At 43.7% G+C, this 19908-nt stretch overlaps 1 protein-coding gene across 2 annotated transcripts in view; it reads left to right on the forward strand.

The window, feature by feature from the left end:
- The window catches only part of LOC115465656 (GDNF-inducible zinc finger protein 1-like), an 82693-nt gene that overhangs the window by 23719 nt on the left and 39066 nt on the right, over nt 1-19908 (forward strand). For both annotated transcript variants that reach the window (XM_030196293.1, XM_030196294.1), the window contains exons 3-4: nt 2615-3862; nt 7231-8190. In XM_030196293.1, the coding sequence (XP_030052153.1) occupies nt 2616-3862; nt 7231-8190 (2207 nt within the window). In that variant the 5' untranslated portion in view covers nt 2615. The remainder of the gene's footprint in view (nt 1-2614; nt 3863-7230; nt 8191-19908) is intronic.

Here is a 19908-nt window from a genome sequence, read left to right on the forward strand (position 1 = left end):
GGCAACTCCAGTCCTCGAGAGCTGCAGGTCAGGTTTTCAGGATATCCACAATGAATATGCAGGAGATAGATTTGCATACCATGGAGGCAGTGCTTGCAAATCTATCTCCTGCATATTCATTGTGGATATACTGAAAACCTGACCTACCTGCGGCTCTCGAGGACTGGAGTTGCCTACCCCTGCACTAGGCTACTCCTCCTCATATGGGGCAAAAAAGGCAGCTTACAAATCCAAAGGCGTATACTGAGATCTACCAAAAAGCTAATCCCCTAAGTGGCGGAGTAAACAAGCCTGATTATACAATTTATAGTTAGGTAACCCTAGACTGCCTTGGCAGCAGTTCCCAAGCAAGTATTGCCAACGTACCTTTGGTTTTTTGCCTGCCCAACAGAGCTTACTAAAGTGGCCATAGAGTTTGCGAATATCATGCTGCAACATATAAATTTGCAAAGTCTACTACTACTACTACTTAGCATTTCTATAGTGCTGCCAGGGTTACGCAACGCTGTACAAGTTTAACATGGGGAAGGACAGTCCCTGCTCGAAAGAGCTTACAATCTAAAGGTTACAAACTATGTAGTCAGTGTAGGTATCAGTGTAGGTATCAGTGTAGTATCAGTGTAGTCTGCAACAAGTAAAGCCATTTGGGGAAAATAACAATACAAAGTAGACTAATATGCCCCATCAAAGACAGTGGCAGATCCCTTCAGCCTCCCAACAACCAATGAGTCTCCTCAATCAAGTGTGGAACATTGAGAGCGTAGAACAATCAAGTGTGGAACATTGGATGCATGGCTAACTGAATTCCCAAATATCGAAATGACTGTCACCCACTTCAGTGGGAAGTTGGAGCCCCAGAAAGCTTTCACAGTTACCCTGGATGGTAACACCTCCGATTTATGAAGATTTAACTGAAGACAACGTTCTGAAGCCATTCAAACACTCCCTGTAGGGTTCGTGGATTCATGGTGTGAAGCCAGCCAGGCTGCCAGCCGTCTCTGCCCCGCCCTCGCGTCAAACGTCATGACGTCGAGGGCGGAAAAAAAAAACAAACAAAGCGCAGCGTCAGGGAAGGAGGCGGCGCTCCCGACGTCTCTAGCCTTCCCTTCGCTGTGTTCCGCCTTCTTCTGACGTCAAGGATGACGTCAGAAGAAGGCGGAACACAGCGAAGGGAAGGCTAGACGTCGGGAGCGCCACCTCCTTCCCTGACGCTGCGCTGCCAGAACCGCCACCGAGGTAAATTTAAAAAGAAAAAAAAAAAAAGGGATGTTGGGGGGAGAGAAGAGGGTGGGCAGTAAAGTTGAACAATGGGAGCGGGAGGGCAGGGGAGAAACGACAGCATGGATGCGAAGGGGGGGGCATGGATGCGAAGGGGGGGGGGGGAGAAGAGGGCGGGCCAGGCTGGGACATGGGAGAGAGAGGAGCATGGATGCGAGGGGGGGTCATGGAAGGGAGAGAGGGGAATTGCTGGAAAAGGATGAATGGAGGGGGCAGGGGACAGAGGAGCATGGATGAGCATGGATTGGGATGGCAGGGCTCAGGGAGAGAGAGGAATTGCTGGAAAGGGATGAATGGAGGGGGCAGGGGACAGAGGAGCATGGATGGGCATGGATTGGGAGGGCAGGGCTCAGGGAGAGAGGGGAATTGCTGGACAGGGATGAATGGAGGGGGCAGAGGAGCATGGATGGGCATGGATTGGGAGGGCAGGGCTCAGGGAGAGGGGAATTGCTGGATAGGGATGAATGGAGGGGACAGATGGGCATGGATGGATATGGATTGCAGGACAGGGCTCAGGGAGAGAGGGGAATTGCTGGCTAGGGATGAATGGAGGGGGCAGGTGACAGGAGCATGGATGGGCATGGATTGGGAGGGCAGGGCTCAGGGAGAGAGGGGAATTGCTGGATAGGGATGAATGGAGGGGACAGATGGGCATGGATGGATATGGATTGCAGGGCTCAGGGAGAGAGGGGAATTGCTGGATAGGGATGAATGGAGGGGGCAGGTGACAGAGGAGCATGGATGGACATGGATTGGGAGGGCAGGGCTCAGGGAGAGAGGGAAATTGCTGGAAAAGGATGAATGGAGGGGGCAGGGGACAGATGGGCATGGATTGGGAGGGCAAGGCTCACACTCTCTCTCTCATATACAATGTCTTTCTGACTCTCACTCTCACACACTCTGTCTCACACTGTATCACATTCACTCTCTATGTGCCACACAGTCACTCACACACTCGCTTGGTCTCATACACTCACTCTCACAGAGAATCTGTGTCTCACACACACTCTCTCTCTCGCACACACACACACACACACTCTCTCTCACACTGTGTCTCACATACACACTTGCACACACTCTCATTCTCACACACACACTCTCTCACAAACACACTCACACCCAGACTCACTCTCTCTCTCACACACACACACTCACACTTTCACTCTGACTCTCACACAGTCACTCTCACATACACACTCCGAGGAAAACCTTGCTAGCGCCCGTTTCATTTGTGTCAGAAATGGGCCTTTTTTACTAGTTTATAATATAATTTAGCCTGATATTGTTGTATTTGAGATACTATTTGTTAATACGTTTTTTTTAATTCTTGGGGCAGGATGAAGCAAGCAAAAATCCTCATGACATCAAAAGTTGCGGCTTCAAATCTTCAAAATGCTCTGCATTCTTTTTACCTGTTTGGTCGTCTCTGTGATGCAACAGTCCAGACTGAGCAACAGGGAGTTCAGGAGGAGTTTTTGGTTCATAAAGCTGTACTGGCTGCATCAAGCAACTATTTCAAGGATATTTTCCTTGGTAATCAGGCAATGGGCACTAAAAACTGTAGAGTAACGTTATCAGACATTTACACAGATGAATTTACCTCCTTTTTGGAATTTGTCTACACTGCAAGAGTAGAGATTGAACCAGAGAGCGTGTGTAGAATGAAGGAAGTAGCTGAGAAGTTGGAGTGTAAGGATTTACTTGCTATATGTGAAGAAATGAAGGCAAATGGCAATAAAGAAATCTTAAATGCACGTGTTCCTCTGAAAGTTCAGCAGACTGAAGATAATGAGCTGTGTGAATCTTCACAAATTGGAACCATACCCAGGAAAAGTCAACTTGGTGACAGACTGGAAAGCAAAAAACTAGCAGCTTTCAATGGAAATGTAGACAATTGTGCTGACATCTCTGATAAAGCAAGAGAAGCTCATGAGAGTCCAGAGAGTAGGACAGTATATTTAGGAAGACATCACAAAATAGAGATGGAAAAGGCCTATACAAAAGAGAATGCAGATACACCAAACCAAATGGGAACAAAAGTAACATACGTAGCTGGCAAAACTGCAGTGCTTAGTCAACACTTTGAAGAAAGGAATTCTATTACTGAGCCTCCTTGTAAAAATGAACGCAAGGAATCACTGCATAGTGCCTCAAAAAGTCTGTCAGAGATGAACATATGTGAAAAGTGCAACCAGCCCTTCCGTTCTCTTAAACAGTACCAGTTGCATATGGGAAAAGAACACAACAGCAAGATAGTCAAATGCAGCTATAGTGTGTGTGACCAACTTTTTTCTAATCGGCAAAATCTTAGGCAGCATAGCTTGACTGTCAACCGAGATGCGCACCCTTTCCACTGTGCGCATTGTGAGAAGAGCTTTAAGTGTCAGAAGGATAGAAATGACCATATCCAGAGTGTGCATGAGAAGAAAAGGAGCCCTCAGGTCTGCCCATTTTGTGATAAAGTTATTAGTTCCAAATGTGGCCTGACAGTTCATATCCGAACTCACACTGGAGAGAAACCATACACGTGTAAGCACTGCCTAGCCAGCTTTGCGCAAAGGTCTGCTTACAACACACACATAAGGTGCAGTAATTGGTGTGCATGTTATGATGAAATACAACTGTTTTCTATTTAAATTAATGATCTGAACATGTGGAAGTTTTGTACTGAAAATCAGTTTTCAGCCAATTTGAATTTCTGTTGCAGCCTATAATCTGCCAGCACTTATACAGATTGGAATGTGTACTTGTGTTTTTATCTGTGTTTTTTGAACATCTAGAGCCAGGGATTTGAGAATTCCTCCAGGGCGGATTGGCCTTGATCAGCAATCCCTGGTTGAGCTGGTCAGCTGAACAGCTGCCATGGGGACCAGTGCTAGATGCAAAACAATGCAGTCAGCAGTGTTTTATTGAGTCCGCCCCCTTAAAAGTGCCAAAGGTTCATGGTCTAGTGTCACTGGAGTGGCCATCAGCCAATGAGCTCCTGCACCTATAAGGGTGTGGACTTAAGGAAGCAAGGGCTAACACTGCAACCGGCATTGTCCACAAGCAAGGAAAAGACCAGAAGCATCAACATCTGGTGCAGCTGGCTAAGGTACTATACATTAGCCAGGAACAGAGGGCTGTACTTTGCAATAGGAAGGATGGAAGAAAGAACCTGAAGAGGTTGGGTTGGATGGAGAGAGGCTCCCACTCCTCTCCTCCAGGCTGGTCCTTTACTGTTTGAGCAATGGGGAGTTCAGGAGGAGTTTTTGGTTCATAAAGCTGTACTGGCGGCATCAAGCAACTGCCCCCTTCTTCCCTTTCCCAGGGCACTTCTTACTCTCCTTCGTTCCCTTTCTCTTCTCCACTCACTGACCTACATAACTCCTCTATCATGTATGACTTTCTCATTCATGGGAGAGAGAAAACGAGAAGGCAAAAGGTCTACTAGATCCAACGTGGAACAGAAATGGATGCAGACATTATGAAGAACAGCAGTCTTCAGTACTCCCAGGATTCACATACCAGTGCCTGACATGGCCATGTTTTGCCAAAACTGACTGCGTTTTATGTGACTGATTCTTTTAATTCAGTGCTGTTTGACTTTGTTTATTAGTTGTTACCAGTGTTGGTGAAGTTTACGGTTTTACACCAGCTGGGTAAGCCATTCTTTTCTTTTTATTGAGTTGGAACAATTGGACCACAGCCATTCATATTTTTAGTTATTTATTGATGTGTTCATTTTGTATGTGTTTTATGAGGTTTTACTATTGTATCATGAAGTTATTTTATAGATGTGTTTTTATTTATTTATTTATGTATAATTATGAGTTTTTATTTATGGCATTATGAAGCTACTTATATTTGGCTTTAAATTACTTTGGTGTTTGCATTTATGTTTAATGTTTCAGTTTTTTGCCCCTGATGCAGCTGTTTTTGGCGAAACATGGCCATGTCGGGCTCTTGTATGTGAATCCTGGGAGTATTGATGAACCAGTAAAGACTGTTTTTCTTCATAAGGTCTGCTTTCCTTTAGCCTTCTTACTTTCCTCCTCTCCCTTCCTCTTCCTGTAGGCACACATTGCCGCTGCCTCTTCCTCAATTGGAGGCCATAAACACTGCAGCTGCCACCACCTCTTCCTGTGGGACCCAGCTGGGGCCAATGAGACCACCTTCTCATGGTCCTATTTACCTTTGCCCTCCAGTCATGAAAATCCATTCAACCTGGCATTTGTTTTTTTTATTACTGCTACTAATCATTTTTATAGCACTACTAGACATACTCAGTACTATATATGCTATATGCAGGTCCCTAGAGGGCTCACAATGTAATTTATTTGTACCTGGGGCAATGAAGGGTTACAAGAAGCTGCAGTGGGAATTGAATCTAGGTTGCCAAGATCAAAGCCCACTGCACTAACCATTAGGCTTCTACTGCACTCCAAGCCCTGTCTAGAACCCTAACTTTGTAAAGAGAAGTAGGAATGCAAACACATATACATATGGGGGCAATTTTTACACTATCTGCATTGGAGCAATTCCCACAGGCAAAACTACAAGTGATCTTTGTCACAATTTTAAAAGTGAAAGAATGTGAGTACTTTCACTTTGAAAATTTCTCCAGGTATAAATTATGCTTGGTCACTTGCACCAGCTTTGTGTATGAGTAGAATTTTGATTTGAAAATACAGTTTATGTACAAACTACCCCCCCCCCCCCCCCCCCGGAATATCTGTCAGTATTGCCAAAGTGTGGATGATATCAGACAACATAATATACTTTTTGCCGCACTGGGGCATGCATTTTACCTGTTGAAATCACTTTTGTAAACTGGCCTGAGAATGAAATGCAGCAATTAATTGAAATTATACTTATAATTCTGTTAACATTCTGCTTTTATATGAGACTGTATATACTATAATTTTGTATAGGTAAGGAGAGAAGTTCAAACTGCTTTTAATATGAAAGAGACATTTCTTTTTGAACAAATAATACACGACAACAAAGATCACAATGTTACAAGATCATCCATTGAATAGCCTGGTGCAGTATCAGATTCTGTGTAGTTTATTACAGTGTTGCATATTGTCTATGGGAAAGATACATTGTAGGTTTATAGTACTACTACTACTACTTGACATTTCTAAAGCGCTACTAGGGTTACACAGTGCTGTACAATTTAACATAGAAGGACAGTCCCTGCTCAAGGAGCTTACAATCTAAAGGACAAATGTACAGTCAGTCAAATAGGGGCAGTCTAGATTTCCTGAAAGGTATAAAGGTTAGGTGCTGAAAGCAACATTGAAGAGGTGGGCTTTGAGCAAAGGTTTGAAGATGGGTAGGGAGGGGGCTTGGCGTAAGGGCTCAGGAAGTTTATTCCAAGCATAGGGTGAGGCGAGGCAGAATGAGCGGAGCCTGGAGTTGGCGGTGGTGGAGAAGGGTACTGAGAGGAGGGATTTGTCCTGTGAGCGGAGGTTACAGGCGGGAACGTAAGGGGAAATGAGGGTAGAGAGGTAATGAGGGGCTGCAGACTGAGTGCATTTGTAGGTAAGAAGGAGAAGCTTGAACTGTATGCGGTATCTAATCGGAAGCCAGTGAAGTGACCTGAGGAGAGGGGTGATATGAGTATATCGGTTCAGGCGGAATATAAGACATGCAGCAGAGTTCTGAACGGATTGAAGGGGGGATAGATGGCTAAGTGAGAGGCCAGTGAGGAGTAGGTTGCAGTAGTCAAGGCAAGAGGTAATGAGAGCTTGGGCAAGAGTACGGGTGGTGTGCTCAGAGAGGAAAGGGCAAATTTTGCTGATGTTAAAGAGAAAGAAGCGACAGGTCTTATAGTACAAAACTGTATACCAGGTGGCCAAATATAGGAGCATGAAAACAGTCTTCTCCATTCTTCAAATCAACAAGAGTTCATCTATCTGTGACTGTTTTTATTTGGACTTGTGTTCTAATTTTTTTCTTTTATAGAAAAGTACATGACTCTGGGCAAGACAAGAAATCTCCAACAGTTTACTGGAAGGTGGTACCACCTGTGGACATTCAAGACAGCACTGACTATACCTGTATTAAAAGCAACCAAAAGAGAAAAGATCAGAAAAAAAACAGAGGATTTTCACTAGCTGCCACTATCAAAGAAACCATAGATGATGATGATGAAGAGCCAGAGAGCTCATCTGAAGTGGAAGCAGACTGGAGTACCGAGAAGAAATCCAGTAATGATCAAATTGAGAACGGTAAGGAAAACAGGACAGAAAAGGGAAGCCAAGAGGAAGAAGCTGGTGAGCAAAAGAATGAGGATGGCGCGAGTGCCATGCATGAGAAAAGAGGAAAGTATAATTCTGGCTGTTCAGAAGCTGAATTAGATGATGACAAAGGTAGCGAGTCTTTTTGCTCTAATGACAAAGATGATTATTATATTAATGATAAAAATGACAAAGGCATTGAATCTGATGAGGACTTCAGAGTAAAGAAGGATGGCAACGTAGCCCTAATGAAAAAGTCAGTCTATGTCATTGAATGTGATAGGTGTGAGAAACAGTTTGTCTCAAGGAAAAACTATGTGGATCACTGCACAGATGTTCATCAGTGTTTACCCGGCAAAGTCTATCGGTGCGATACCTGCAGCAAATCATTTGCTAGTTACAACAGCTGGAAAGAGCACAGAGCCTGTGTTCACACCGAAGAAAGGCAGTTTGCCTGTACCCTCTGCAACTCCACCTTTAAACGGAAGAGAGACGTAAGAACACATTACATTCGCAAACACGAAGGACGAGTGAAACGTCCACTTTGTTCTGTCTGTGGCAAGATACTAAGTTCAAGGACTGCATTGGTGTTTCATATGCGAACACATACAGGGGAAAAACCTTACGAATGCAGCATCTGCCACTCAAGGTTTGCTCAGCCTTCTCAACTGAAGATTCATACCAGGTCAGTTAGCCAGGAGTAATTTTTCCTTTAAACGTTATTAAACTGTGTAGCCCGTGCATGGTAACAAACTTTTACCTGTTTTCTTGCCTGGCTTCCGTTTGTTCCTTTTAGGTCCTACTGCTCTGGCTGCTTTAACCATAAAAAGAGCTGTGGGCAATCTTTTGTGGGTAGAACTCTTCATATTTTTCATATTGACCGCCACGTTTTCTTTCTGTCTTTTTGTCCCTCCCTCCCAGCATTTTCCTCCTTTTTCCCCTGTTAGCAAGCCAGCAGCATCAGACTGCCGCAACTTTTCTGCTCTGCACTGGATAATGAGAGTCCAGCCACCCCCTCCTTAGCTCCACATAGTCCAGCACAAGCACATCTCTACCACCTTTTGGCCCATGTAGGCTGACACAAGCACATTTCTACCTTGTGGCCTGTGTAGGCTGGCACACATGCAGTGTTTACAGTTTTTCACTGTGGGCTGGACCATTGCAAGTGTATTAACTACATGAAGTTTTAGCCTTGCGCCTCTCTTCCAATTAATTTTGAAGTTCATACCCACCTGAGACATTGACAGTTAAATTCAACAATCATTTTGTATCTATCACCGGCCTTCCCAGAACAATCTGGTAAAAATACCTAATTAAATGTCGTCAGGTTAGTATTTTTTGTTTGTATTTTTAAAAATTGTATTTTGAAACTGTTTAAGTGAGAATCATACATCAGTATTCACCATTAAAAAGCAAGAACTCATTTTCCTGGTGATTCTCACTGTTTTGTTTTTTTGCTTTACCCCTTCCCACCAACAGGTGAAGGTATAAAAAACTGAATTCTGCCAGTGGCATCACCAGCGTAAGCCGAGGTGCTTCCTGAAACAATCAAGCATTTTTCTCTACCTTCAGAAGATGGTAGGTCATGCTGACGGTGCTCCTGTCTGTGGCCACACAGCATGTTCGTGCCTAACTCCTGCTCCTAGATTACAGTCTCAGGACCATACCTGGTTGAGCTTGGCTCCGCAGTCCCCAGTCGCACTTCTTAGTACCACTGTGTGAGGGTACTTCATGGAGTGCACCCGTCCAGTTCCGGATGCCTTCATGACCTCTCCCTGTAGCTTGGCTCTAGAGCGTCAGGCTGTTGTTCTTATCCTTCAGCATCTCTGTAAAATAGGACCAGCAGAGCACAGCCTAGACAGGTACTCCATCTATTTCATGGTCCTGAAGAAGCGATTCCTTTCACACCATCCAGGGGGTGGATGCTTGTCTGCGAGTCCAGCACTTCTGGATGGAAAGGCTTTAATCACGTCACCTCGTTGCAGCCAGAGGTTTTCTTGACTTCCTTGGACCTTACAGAGGCCTACCTTCACTGCCCCTTTGCAGATCATCACAAGAGATATCTGTACTTCTGTATGTTGGGATGGCACCTTCAGTTTCAGGCCTTGTCCTTTGGCCTGGCACCAGCATGCCACACTTTTTCCAAGGTGATGGCAGTTGGTGGCACCTCCAGTATTGGGGTATTCGGGTTCATCCCTGCCTTGGTAACTGGCTGATTCAGGCCGACTCAGCTTTGGAGGCCAGTTTGGCTACCCCGCAAGACATCTCCTTCCTGGAAACCCTGAGCTGGGTAATGAATTGGCCCAAGAGCCATCTGGCCCTGTCTCAGTCCTTGGACTAGCTCAGGGACTGTTTCAACATGGTAAAAGAGAAGGCTTTATTGCCGGAGAAGTGGGAAAAGAAGTTCCAGGTGCAGTTGCACCAGTTGTGCGATCTCCCGGAGCCCATGATTTGGGATTACTTTTTCTCTTGGGATCTGTGGCTGTTATGCTGGAGGTGGTGCCTTGGACAAGGGCTCATATATGCCCTCTGCAGACTCTGTTGTCCTGATGGGCATTGGCCTCGCAGGACTTCCATTGTCCTCTGCCACCCAGTGTGAGGCTCAGTGTATCATAGTGGGATAAGTTAGTTCACCTGCTGAGAAGTATTCCTCTGGATCCACCGCAGTGGATTCTGATCACAATGGATGCAAGTCTCCTTGGTTGGGGAACTCACTGTCTTGTCCGGGGGACTCAGGGCTCCTGGACAACTCAGCAAGTGTCCTGGTCAATAAATCACCTGCCACTTCTTGAGGGGAAAGCAGTCAGATTGATGTTGAAAACTGCTACAGCAGTGGTGTACGTAAACAAGTAGGGTGGTGCCAGGAGTCAGGCGGTGGCCCTGGAGGCATCATGTCTCTGTTGGTGGGCAGAGACCCATCTGCAGGCCCTTTCAGAGGTCTGCATTGTGGGCAATGACAAGATACAGGCGGAAGTTCAATTGCTCCTTCCTGGATCTGGGAGAGTAAGAGCTGGGGCAGAAGGCCTTTCATCTCATACTGGATCACTGTGGCCCTCTTCAGTTTCCTCAGTTTGACTTGATGGTGTCCAGGATCAAATCTACAGGTAGCAGAGGAAGCCAGCCTCCCAGGTGATAGATGCCCTGGTTCAACAGGCAACAGTGGCCTTATAAGGAGGCATTCTGTCTTCACTTAGTGGCCTATGCTAGGCTGTTTCATTCACGTCATCCTCATCTGGACATGGTGTCAGACTGACCTTGCAGGCCATTGGTATATGGTTCTCTGGTGCCTCCCAGTGGAGGATATTCTTTCACTGCCAAGGGGCCAGGGTGTGCTCCAGCAGGGGTCGGTAGACATGGAGCATCCGGCTTCCTTCTTGCTTATGGTTTGACCATTGGGAGGAGATATTTGGAGATGTGTGGGGCCTTTCAAGCTGCAGTAAGTGCCGCTTATCGCAGCTTGGTAAAAGGACCCCTAAACGAGGTCTTACTAGATATATTTGTGCACACTATTAAGCTTTGATATGTACTAATGACCAGTAGTGTGCACTATTAATGGCATGCTCAAAAAATAAATATAATTTAGAAAAGCACAAAAACAAAAAATCTTGCAAACTGAATTATTTTTGGGTGGATTTATCCCTCCCAATATGGTGGTTCACCCACCAATAGGTAGGAAGAAACAAATCACCCAAGGCTGCATCAGTTAGGAGTTTTATTAGATACCTTATTTCTTACCAAGTATTTGTACAATTAGCAGATCAGTGATATCTCACTGGGAGTACGGAACATTGCTATGCAAAAGTACTGTTATATCTGAGATTCCCAAGAATATATAAGCAATCAAATACTTTTATTTATTATTTTCCAAGTATATGTACAATCAATTGCTTATGGGAGTACAGTACCACAGCTACACATAGGTGTTCTCCGGGTCTGAGTCTCTAATGTTTTATTTACCAGTCAAAGCCAATTAGTAGATATAAAAGACTCAAGGCTACTTATGAGAAAGCAATAGGATTACTTGCCAATTGATTGGTTTCTTATGGGAGAGCAGCCCTGCTTGCACAAAGGTACTGGCTGTGACTGTCTCAATTGAAGTAGGAAGTACAATCACTTATATACACTCATTAACATAACAGGTAATACATAGGCAATTTGACAATAGTCCCATTTATTGGATATATGCTAATATAATGGTTAACGCTGATTGGTTATGGTAATGAGTTGGTTAGTATTTACTGGAAAAGCCAATAATAGACTAGCTGTTCCTGGAAGACTAAGTCATCTTCCTGAGGAGTTATCGTGTTCTGTTTTTCACAAAAACATCTGTGACCACCATGTTGCTAAACCATGTTACTCTGTTTTTCCACTTACCCATTCCTCATTCTGCTGCATCAGAATGTCACAACAGATCATGAATTCTGCAGTCACACTGAAGTTCAGGTTAAAGTCATGGGCCTGTAAGGTTTTCTCTCATTTTAGATCCTGAACCAAAGTCTCAGGCCTTGAATCAAAGCTCTTAGCTATGATGATAATATTCAAAACATTGGAAACTAAATTAACATTTTTGTGCTGCACACTTCTAGGTTTTTTGTTATATATATTGTTGTTGTTTTTTGCTTTGTTTTTTAGATGGAGGAATTCTGACAGATGGGGGAATATATCTGGAATCTAATACAATACCCTTCACAGTACACACAAAGTCACTCTGCTGATTAATTTAGTTTAGTTCATTAGAGGCTTGATATACCACCCTTCAATGAAAATCAGAGCAGTTTTCTGCAAAATATATCAGTGGAAAAGAACTACAACCAAAATAGAGATAGCACAGAGTAAAATCAAAGGAGGATGGGAGATGTTCCAGGGTAGACAATTGAGCCAGATCAACCAGGGGTAAGGAAAAGAAAATCTTGAGAGAACAAGTGGGTCTTGAAGAGGACCTAGAATCATGAGTGGGATTGTTCACCATGAAGTTCAATAGGGAGGGTATTCCAAAGGGAAGGAGCTATACAAAAGAAGGCTGAGTGATGGGTAGATTCAAGGTGAGAGCAGTGAAGAGGGGGGAGGTCAGTAGAAAAGTTAAGGCAGAACGTAGAACCTTAGAGAGCGTGTAGGGAGAAATGAGAGCAGAGAGGTAAGAGGGAATCACGGAGTGTAAAACCTTATGAGTCAGAGTGAGAATCTTAAATTATATGGGAAGCCAGCGATGGTGAGCAAGCAAGGGGGAAACATGATTAGACCTGTAGACACAAGAAAGCCGACATATAGCAGTATTTTGAACTGTTTGGAACCATTTGAGGGAGACTTTAGGGAGATTGGAGTATATAATATTACAGTAGTCCAAGCAATAAGAAACCAGTGCACTTAGAAGAGTGGCACATGAGGTATCATCCAGGCTACTGTGAAGGGTGTGGATGAAATGAAGAGATTGGAAGCAATCCCTTAACTGTAGAAAAAACATGAGAAATAAAGGACAGTTGAGGGTCAAGAGTAACATTTAAGTACTTAAGAAACTGAATGGAACGACTTCCCTATGAGGAAAGGCTGAGAAGGTTAGGGCTCAGCTTGGAGAAAAGGCGGCTGAGGGGTGATATGATAGAAGTCTACAAGATAATGAGCAGAGTAGAGCGGACAGATGTGAAGCGTTTGTTTACACTTTCAAACAACAACAAAACCAGGGGACACAAGATGAAGCTAGAATATGGTAGATTTAAAACAAATAGGAGAAAGTTTTTCTTTACTCAGCGTGTAGTTAGACTCTGGAACTCGTTGCCAGAGAATGTAGTGACAGCAGCTGGCCTTACGGAATTTAAAGGGGGTTTGGACAGATTCCTGAGGGAAAAGTCCATTGAACATTATTAATTTTTTTTTGGGAGGGGGGGGGGGGGTTGCCGGGTTCTTGAGGCCTGGATTGGCCACTGTCGGAGACAGCATGCTGGGCTTGATGGACCCTTGGTCTTTTCCCAGTGTGGCAGTGCTTATGTACTTATGTACTTAACTATCTGAAGGGGAGTGCTTTGGAGCACAGAAGTGAAAGAGGGAGAAAAGGCTGGCTATTTATCCAGAGATCAATGGATTTAGAGGGATTCAGGACCAGGTGGTTAGTGGTGAGCCAGGAGTCTATCTTATTTAAACAAAGTTGGAGAATGGATAGATCGATATTCGATGGATTTTGAGGGGAGCCAACAGGATATCATCGGCATAGATATAGAACTTGACTGAGGTTGATTGTATTAATGAGGCCAAAGGATTAAAAAAGTTATTAAACAGCACCGGAGAAATTAAGAAGCCTTGAGGAACACCATATTTAAGAAGAAAAGGGGTGGAGTGAGAGTGAAGAAGCATAACTGAAAAGATGTGATCTCTCAGGAATGAGGAAAACCAGTCAAGAAGTGAGACAGAAATACCCAGTGAAACCAGCATTTCTAGTAAGAGAGAGTGACTCCTAGGTTGAAGGCTGTGCTAAGGTCCTGAGAGATGAGAAGAGATCAATGTTCTGGATCAAAATAAGCATTCAGGTTATTAAGAAGAACAGTCATAATAGTCTTAGTAGTATGGCCTTGCCGAAAGTCCAGCTACAGGGGATGAAGAAAGTGGAAGGATTCTAAAAGGTGGGTTGGTTGTTCTAAGCAAGCTGTTCAGTTAGTTTAGAATGGAAAACCAAGTTGGAAATGGGCTATAGTTGGAGGTTAAGCAGGGGTGAACAGAGGATTTTTAAAGTAAAATATGGGTTTCTGCCAGGTGCTTGTGACCTGGATTGGCCACTGCTGGAAGCAGGATACTGGGCTAGATGGACCATTGGTCTGACCAGTATGGCTATTCTTATGTTCTTATGTCTCTATGCTGCTGCACTCCAGGAAGGCTTCTATATCCTTGGCTTATGTTAGGATTTGTGAGTTCTTGAATCCTGGTGCAGGGAGCAGTTCCTGCCTCCTTGGAGGGCTCAGATTCCCAATATTTTGGAGTTTTGCAGCTAGGTCTGGATCAGAGCCTGGCTCTAAGCTCCCTGAAGGTCCAGGCTCTAGCCAGTTTTCGTGGGAAGGTAAGATGTGTCTCTTTCACGTTGCACAGAGAGGTGGCTTGGTCTCTGAAGGGGGCAGTTCATCTGCGCCCTTTGTGGTACCTCAATCTGGTGTTCTGGGCGCTGTCTGAGACTCCATTGAGCATCTGCACTCGGTTTCCACCAAGGACCTTATCAGGGCAGTGTTTCTGGTAGCTGTCACCTCTGCTCAGAGAATCTTCGAGCAGCAGGCACTATTTTGGGGACCCTATGTATGGTCCCCTCCTTTCTGCTGAAAGTGGTGTCTCTGTTCCATGTTAATTAGAACGTATGCTTGCCCTCCTTTTTAGTGGAAAGTTCAGCTCCTTGGGATCGGAAGCTCCATGAGCTAGATGTCCACTCCAGAGCAACCTTCTCTGGTACCTGAGGGAGACGAATGAATTTTGTCTCGTTCCACTTCTTTGTGCTTTCCATGGCCCTTGAAAGGGCCAGATAGCCTCTAGGCCTCTATTACGGGGTGGATCAAGACACCTATTGAGTTCATCTACATCAGCAGAATAGTCTGGTGTGTCAAGGGCTGATGACCCACTCTACTGGGGCTCAGGCTGCCGCTTGGGTGAAGGCTTGAGCAGTGTCCCTTGAGGATATTTGCAGGGCAGCGACTTTGGTTGTCGCTCCACTCCTTTGTTAAGCACTACAGGTTGGATGTGTTGGTCAGAGTCCGTTTGGACTTTGGCAGAGCCATTTGGAGGGGGCTTTGTCTTCCCCTGCCCAGTAGATTGATTCAGTACATACTATTTGTGTAGAATGGTGGAGCTGATGCGAAGAAAGGAGAAATGATGTCTTTACTGGATAATTTTCTTTTCTTTAGTCAGTGACACTGTTCTGCAATCCCACCCTTGGAAGACCTCAGCCCAGGGTTCTGGGTGTGCTCTGGGCTTCTTTTTCAGTGCTTCATAAATAATAAAAGAAATGCATTTTGTGATTGGCAGCCATACTGGGTTCCCGCTATATCCTGGTATATGCAGTGTAACGAGTGTCACTCCGTGATGTTTTACTCGCTTGATTATCATTGCATCTGTAATGGTTGGTGGGGCATGGGTGCATTACAAAGGGACTTTCTCCTGTTTGGGCAGATACATATTGGATTGTTCCAGGGAGCACCTTAGCTTATGCTGGTGATGTCACTGGCAGAATTCAGTTTTCTCTACTTCCATCTGCTGGTAGGAAGGGATAACACCCATTTGTGCAGAACGCTGCCACTGATTAGAGAAAAGAAAATTATCCGGTACGACAACATTTCTCCATGTATGTGTCCTGGTGTAAAATCCAACATGCACATTTTTCCTCAGACGTGTATAGATTTTAATTTTGCTCAAGCCATGCCTAAATCATGCTCCCTAGAAATCTCTGCATGTTTTAGATCTCCACTTGTAAACAGTAGTTTTCTGAAATTGATATTTATACATATATGTGATTATACATATACCTCCAACTTTACCCAAACTGGTAAAATCAACTCAGAACTATCTAAAATTTAGAAAATTATTAAAGTCCATCCTGTTCAAAAAGGTTTATTCTCTATATTTTCTTTACTATCCTGTTGTTTATTATAATGCCAACTTTGCTAATATTTTACTGTTAGTACTGTATAAATATACTATTTGTACTGTAGTCCTACTACAGCTTATGTAAGCCACATTGAGCCTACAACTAGTGGGGAAAATGTGGGGTATAAATGCATTAAATAAATACACATGTAAATACCATTATTTACACATGGATATGTTTTAAAAATCTTGGCCATTATATATACTATAGATATACAGATAATACAAATGTGTTTCAGCAAGCATGTCAAAGTACTTGATGAATGCGTTATCTTTGATTTTTGCAATGACTGCAGAAAAATTCCATACATGTATAAATATACATGTATAAATTTTTAAAAAATCCCTAGAACATTGGTTGAAAGTAATAGTTGATATGTATAACTGGCCTAGTTTTTTGGTTTGAACCAGAGTGTTTCCACTTATTACTGACAGAGAAAAATAGATTAGATGCCTTTCACTCCTCAGTAACAGTGACACGGATTCCCTCCATTACCAAATACTTTGTGAAATAATACAAATCCATTCAGCGCATTGAGGTCTGAGAGTGTGGCTGGTCGCCTGAGAGGAAATCCTAGCTTGGAGGAATGGGGAGGTGGGCTGCACAGCAGCAGGCTTATAGCCAAACCGAGAAGTTAGTGGTTCTCGGTCTCCACCTGCTGGTCAGAGTGCCTAACTCATCTGTACTGGTCTGGAGGGACTAAGGAAAAGCAAATTAGCAGGTAAGTCCTAATTTCTCCTTTTGTCTCCTACCTACAGAGATTTGCACCTTACTTTCTCTGCAGGTACTTTTTCCTTGTTAAATAATGCATGTATTTTGTTTTTGGTTTTTTTTATTTAAAGTTTTCAGGGAGATTATATAACCAGAAGCAAATAAAACAGCCCATACAACAATCAGCAAATAAAATCACCTCCATACAAAACAAAACGTTCTACTTGTAGCTGTATGCATTTCCCAACCCTTCCCTTTATCCATTTACCCCCCCCCCCCCCCCCCCCCACCAACCCAGGAAAATGTATATCCTGTATTGTCTAAATCTACTAATATATTACAGAATTACTAACATCATCTCTTTTGGGTAAGGTGTTTATTCCATCATGTCATGTTGGTTCCCATAATTTATAGTGTTCTGCCACTTTGTGGGACGTAAGCTGCAATACACCATGAAGCACTTTACCTCTACAAGGTGCATCAGTACTTTCCATTTTTAGCCATATAATTCTTTGCAGCCAACATGCAGAACCTAACACCAGTGTAGGAACACCTCTGCACAAAGGAGGTAAAAGTAGGCTCATTGTAGGAAGAAAGACATACTACTAGCCATCTGGTAGGTGAGTAATTTCCTTAAAACCCTTTATCCAGTAGATTGATGTTTACTTGTAAATTGCTTTGAAAATTGCTGTCATAATCCTTACATAAATAATAAGGTAATTTGTAAGCTTTGTGCTTGTTCAGGGCCATGTGGTTGGATGACATGTAGTGCTGAGCTGTCTGGTAATTCACAGGTCAGGGGAAAGTTAGTTCATTAATGGTAAAAGAGGGGAAGAGGCAATCTTAGCTTGCCATTTTTGACAGATCCAGCTAGTGCAGCTGTTCTTAACCTTTTTTGGTTCCCGCATCCCTTTAACTGATCAATGAAACCCTCATACCTCCTTCCTAAACCATTTGTCCATTAGTGACTACTGATAGCTACAGTATGTCACTGTTAGCCACTAAACAGGGCTAACCACCAACATGTTGCTAAAATTACACTAGTACACAATTATACTGCCAAAGAAGTCATACTTAAAGCTTCAGTGCTACATAAAATCTACAAAGCCTGGGCAAATTCCTTTGAAATCTGTCCTAATAATTGCCTTCGTTCTGTCTAAAAAGATTCAATAAATTGTCTTAGATTTCAAGACCCTTCTCTGCACCCTATTTGACCTCTTCCCGCACCCCTTCGGGGTGTGGACACCACTGGTTCAGAACCCATGAGCTAGTGTATCACATAGTTTCAAGCAGAGACTGGTGTAAAAACCTGTTATAATGCAGTTTATTAATTTTATTTCAAGAAATTTTATTTTTATTTGCCAAAATCAACCAGTTTCTGAGGGTAATTTTTGGTGACTGAACTGGTGTTGTTCCCAATCATTTGGATGGTTGAATTGTTCTAAGGATAAACTAGCTAGCATCAAATTGTTACTAGGGGTAGGGAGCAATTTTTAAAGTAGCTTGGAGGTCTAGTCCTATAAGCTAATTTTCAAAGAGAAATTAGTTGTGGAATTTCCCTTTGGAAATCTGGTATTTGCAGCAAATGCAAAGAAATAGTGTGAACAAAATTCCCACATATAGATTGTCTTCTCTGATCCTCTCTCCAGCCCTATCCCCTTTTTCAGGCACTTCTAGCATCAAATATTAGGTCAGTTTTTAGCCAAGGGAATTAACCTGTATAAGTGTTTGGTTACCTGGGAAAATTCCTTTGAAACTTGTTCTACCCGTGTTTGAGTTCTGTTTGTTAATGCAGGTTTAGTATGGCAGGTTTGCTATCTAGACTAAGAGGGAGATGCATAAAGCTTACAGTTCTTGCAGTGCTTTATACTGGTTGTAGCCGGTTTAAAGCAAACATTATTTAGGGTCTAATGCACAAAGGGGTTCTGCGTGGCTTTAACCATTCAACGTAGCAACTACCAATAATCCAATGCAAATATATTACAGCGAGCTCATCAGTATTAAAATGAGTATTCCATGTGATGCACAGAAAGTAACACCTACCTTTAACGTGCAAAATTTTCCAGCAGGTCAGGTTCTGTCCTTGTGTGACTGATCCCAGGCCCGAGACTATGAACAGAGACCACCCCACAGATTGGGAGGTGGCAGGTTACCCAGGAGTGAGGGAACCGCCACAGACCATGTAGTCCACAGCCACTGTCCGATAGCCACGTTGGCAGCTCCAGGGCTGAGCCCTTCTCTCCTTCATCTCTCTGCAAAACTTTTTCTTCAGATTCTCTTCCTCTGGGGGCTTCTTTTCATCTCCGTCACGCTCCACATTCTCTGTGGGCTTTCTGTCTTTTGCAAATGAGCTCCATGTGCTTCTGTACTTTCTTCCTGGACATGGGGCTTCATGTGGCTTTTCCTTTTCTCCTTTTGTTTGTTTTTTCCCCCCTGTTTTTCCCCTCTCTGGCATGGGCACAGGCAGAAAGTGAACCCCTGGATTTGGGACAGGTAGGATCTGAGCCCAGCACCAGAGCGTACAGCAGTGATTCCTGGGCATGCGCAGAACATGGACACTTACTGAGAGACTGTTCTGCGCATGCCCTAAATGCTTTACTTCACAGAATTTCCATTCATTGAATTTGCATGCGGTTCCCTTTGTGTATCGGTCGCTGTTTACGAATTGGTAGGTTCAACCATGGCTGCTGTATTTAACAGCAACCTTTGAGCATCGGGGCCTAAACATAAGTACATAAGTAATGCCATACTGGGAAAAGAGCAAAGGTCCATCGACCCCAGCATCCTGTCCCCGACAGCGGCCAATCTAGGTCAAGGGCACCTGGCAAGCTACCCAAACGTACAAACATTTTATACAAGTTATTCCCGAAATTGTGGATTTTTCTCAAGTCCATTTAGTAGCGGTCTATGGACTTGTCCTTTAGGAAACCGTCCAACCCCTTTTTAAACGCTGCCAAGCTAACCGCCTTCACTACGTTCTCCGGCAACGAATTCCAGAGTTTAATTACGCGTTGGGTGAAGAAATATTTTCTCCTATTTGTTTTAAATTTACTACACTGTAGTTTCATCACATGCCCCCTA

This window comes from Microcaecilia unicolor, chromosome 3, assembly GCF_901765095.1.
Source record: "Microcaecilia unicolor chromosome 3, aMicUni1.1, whole genome shotgun sequence".
In the NCBI taxonomy this organism is placed as follows: Eukaryota; Metazoa; Chordata; class Amphibia; order Gymnophiona; family Siphonopidae; genus Microcaecilia; species Microcaecilia unicolor.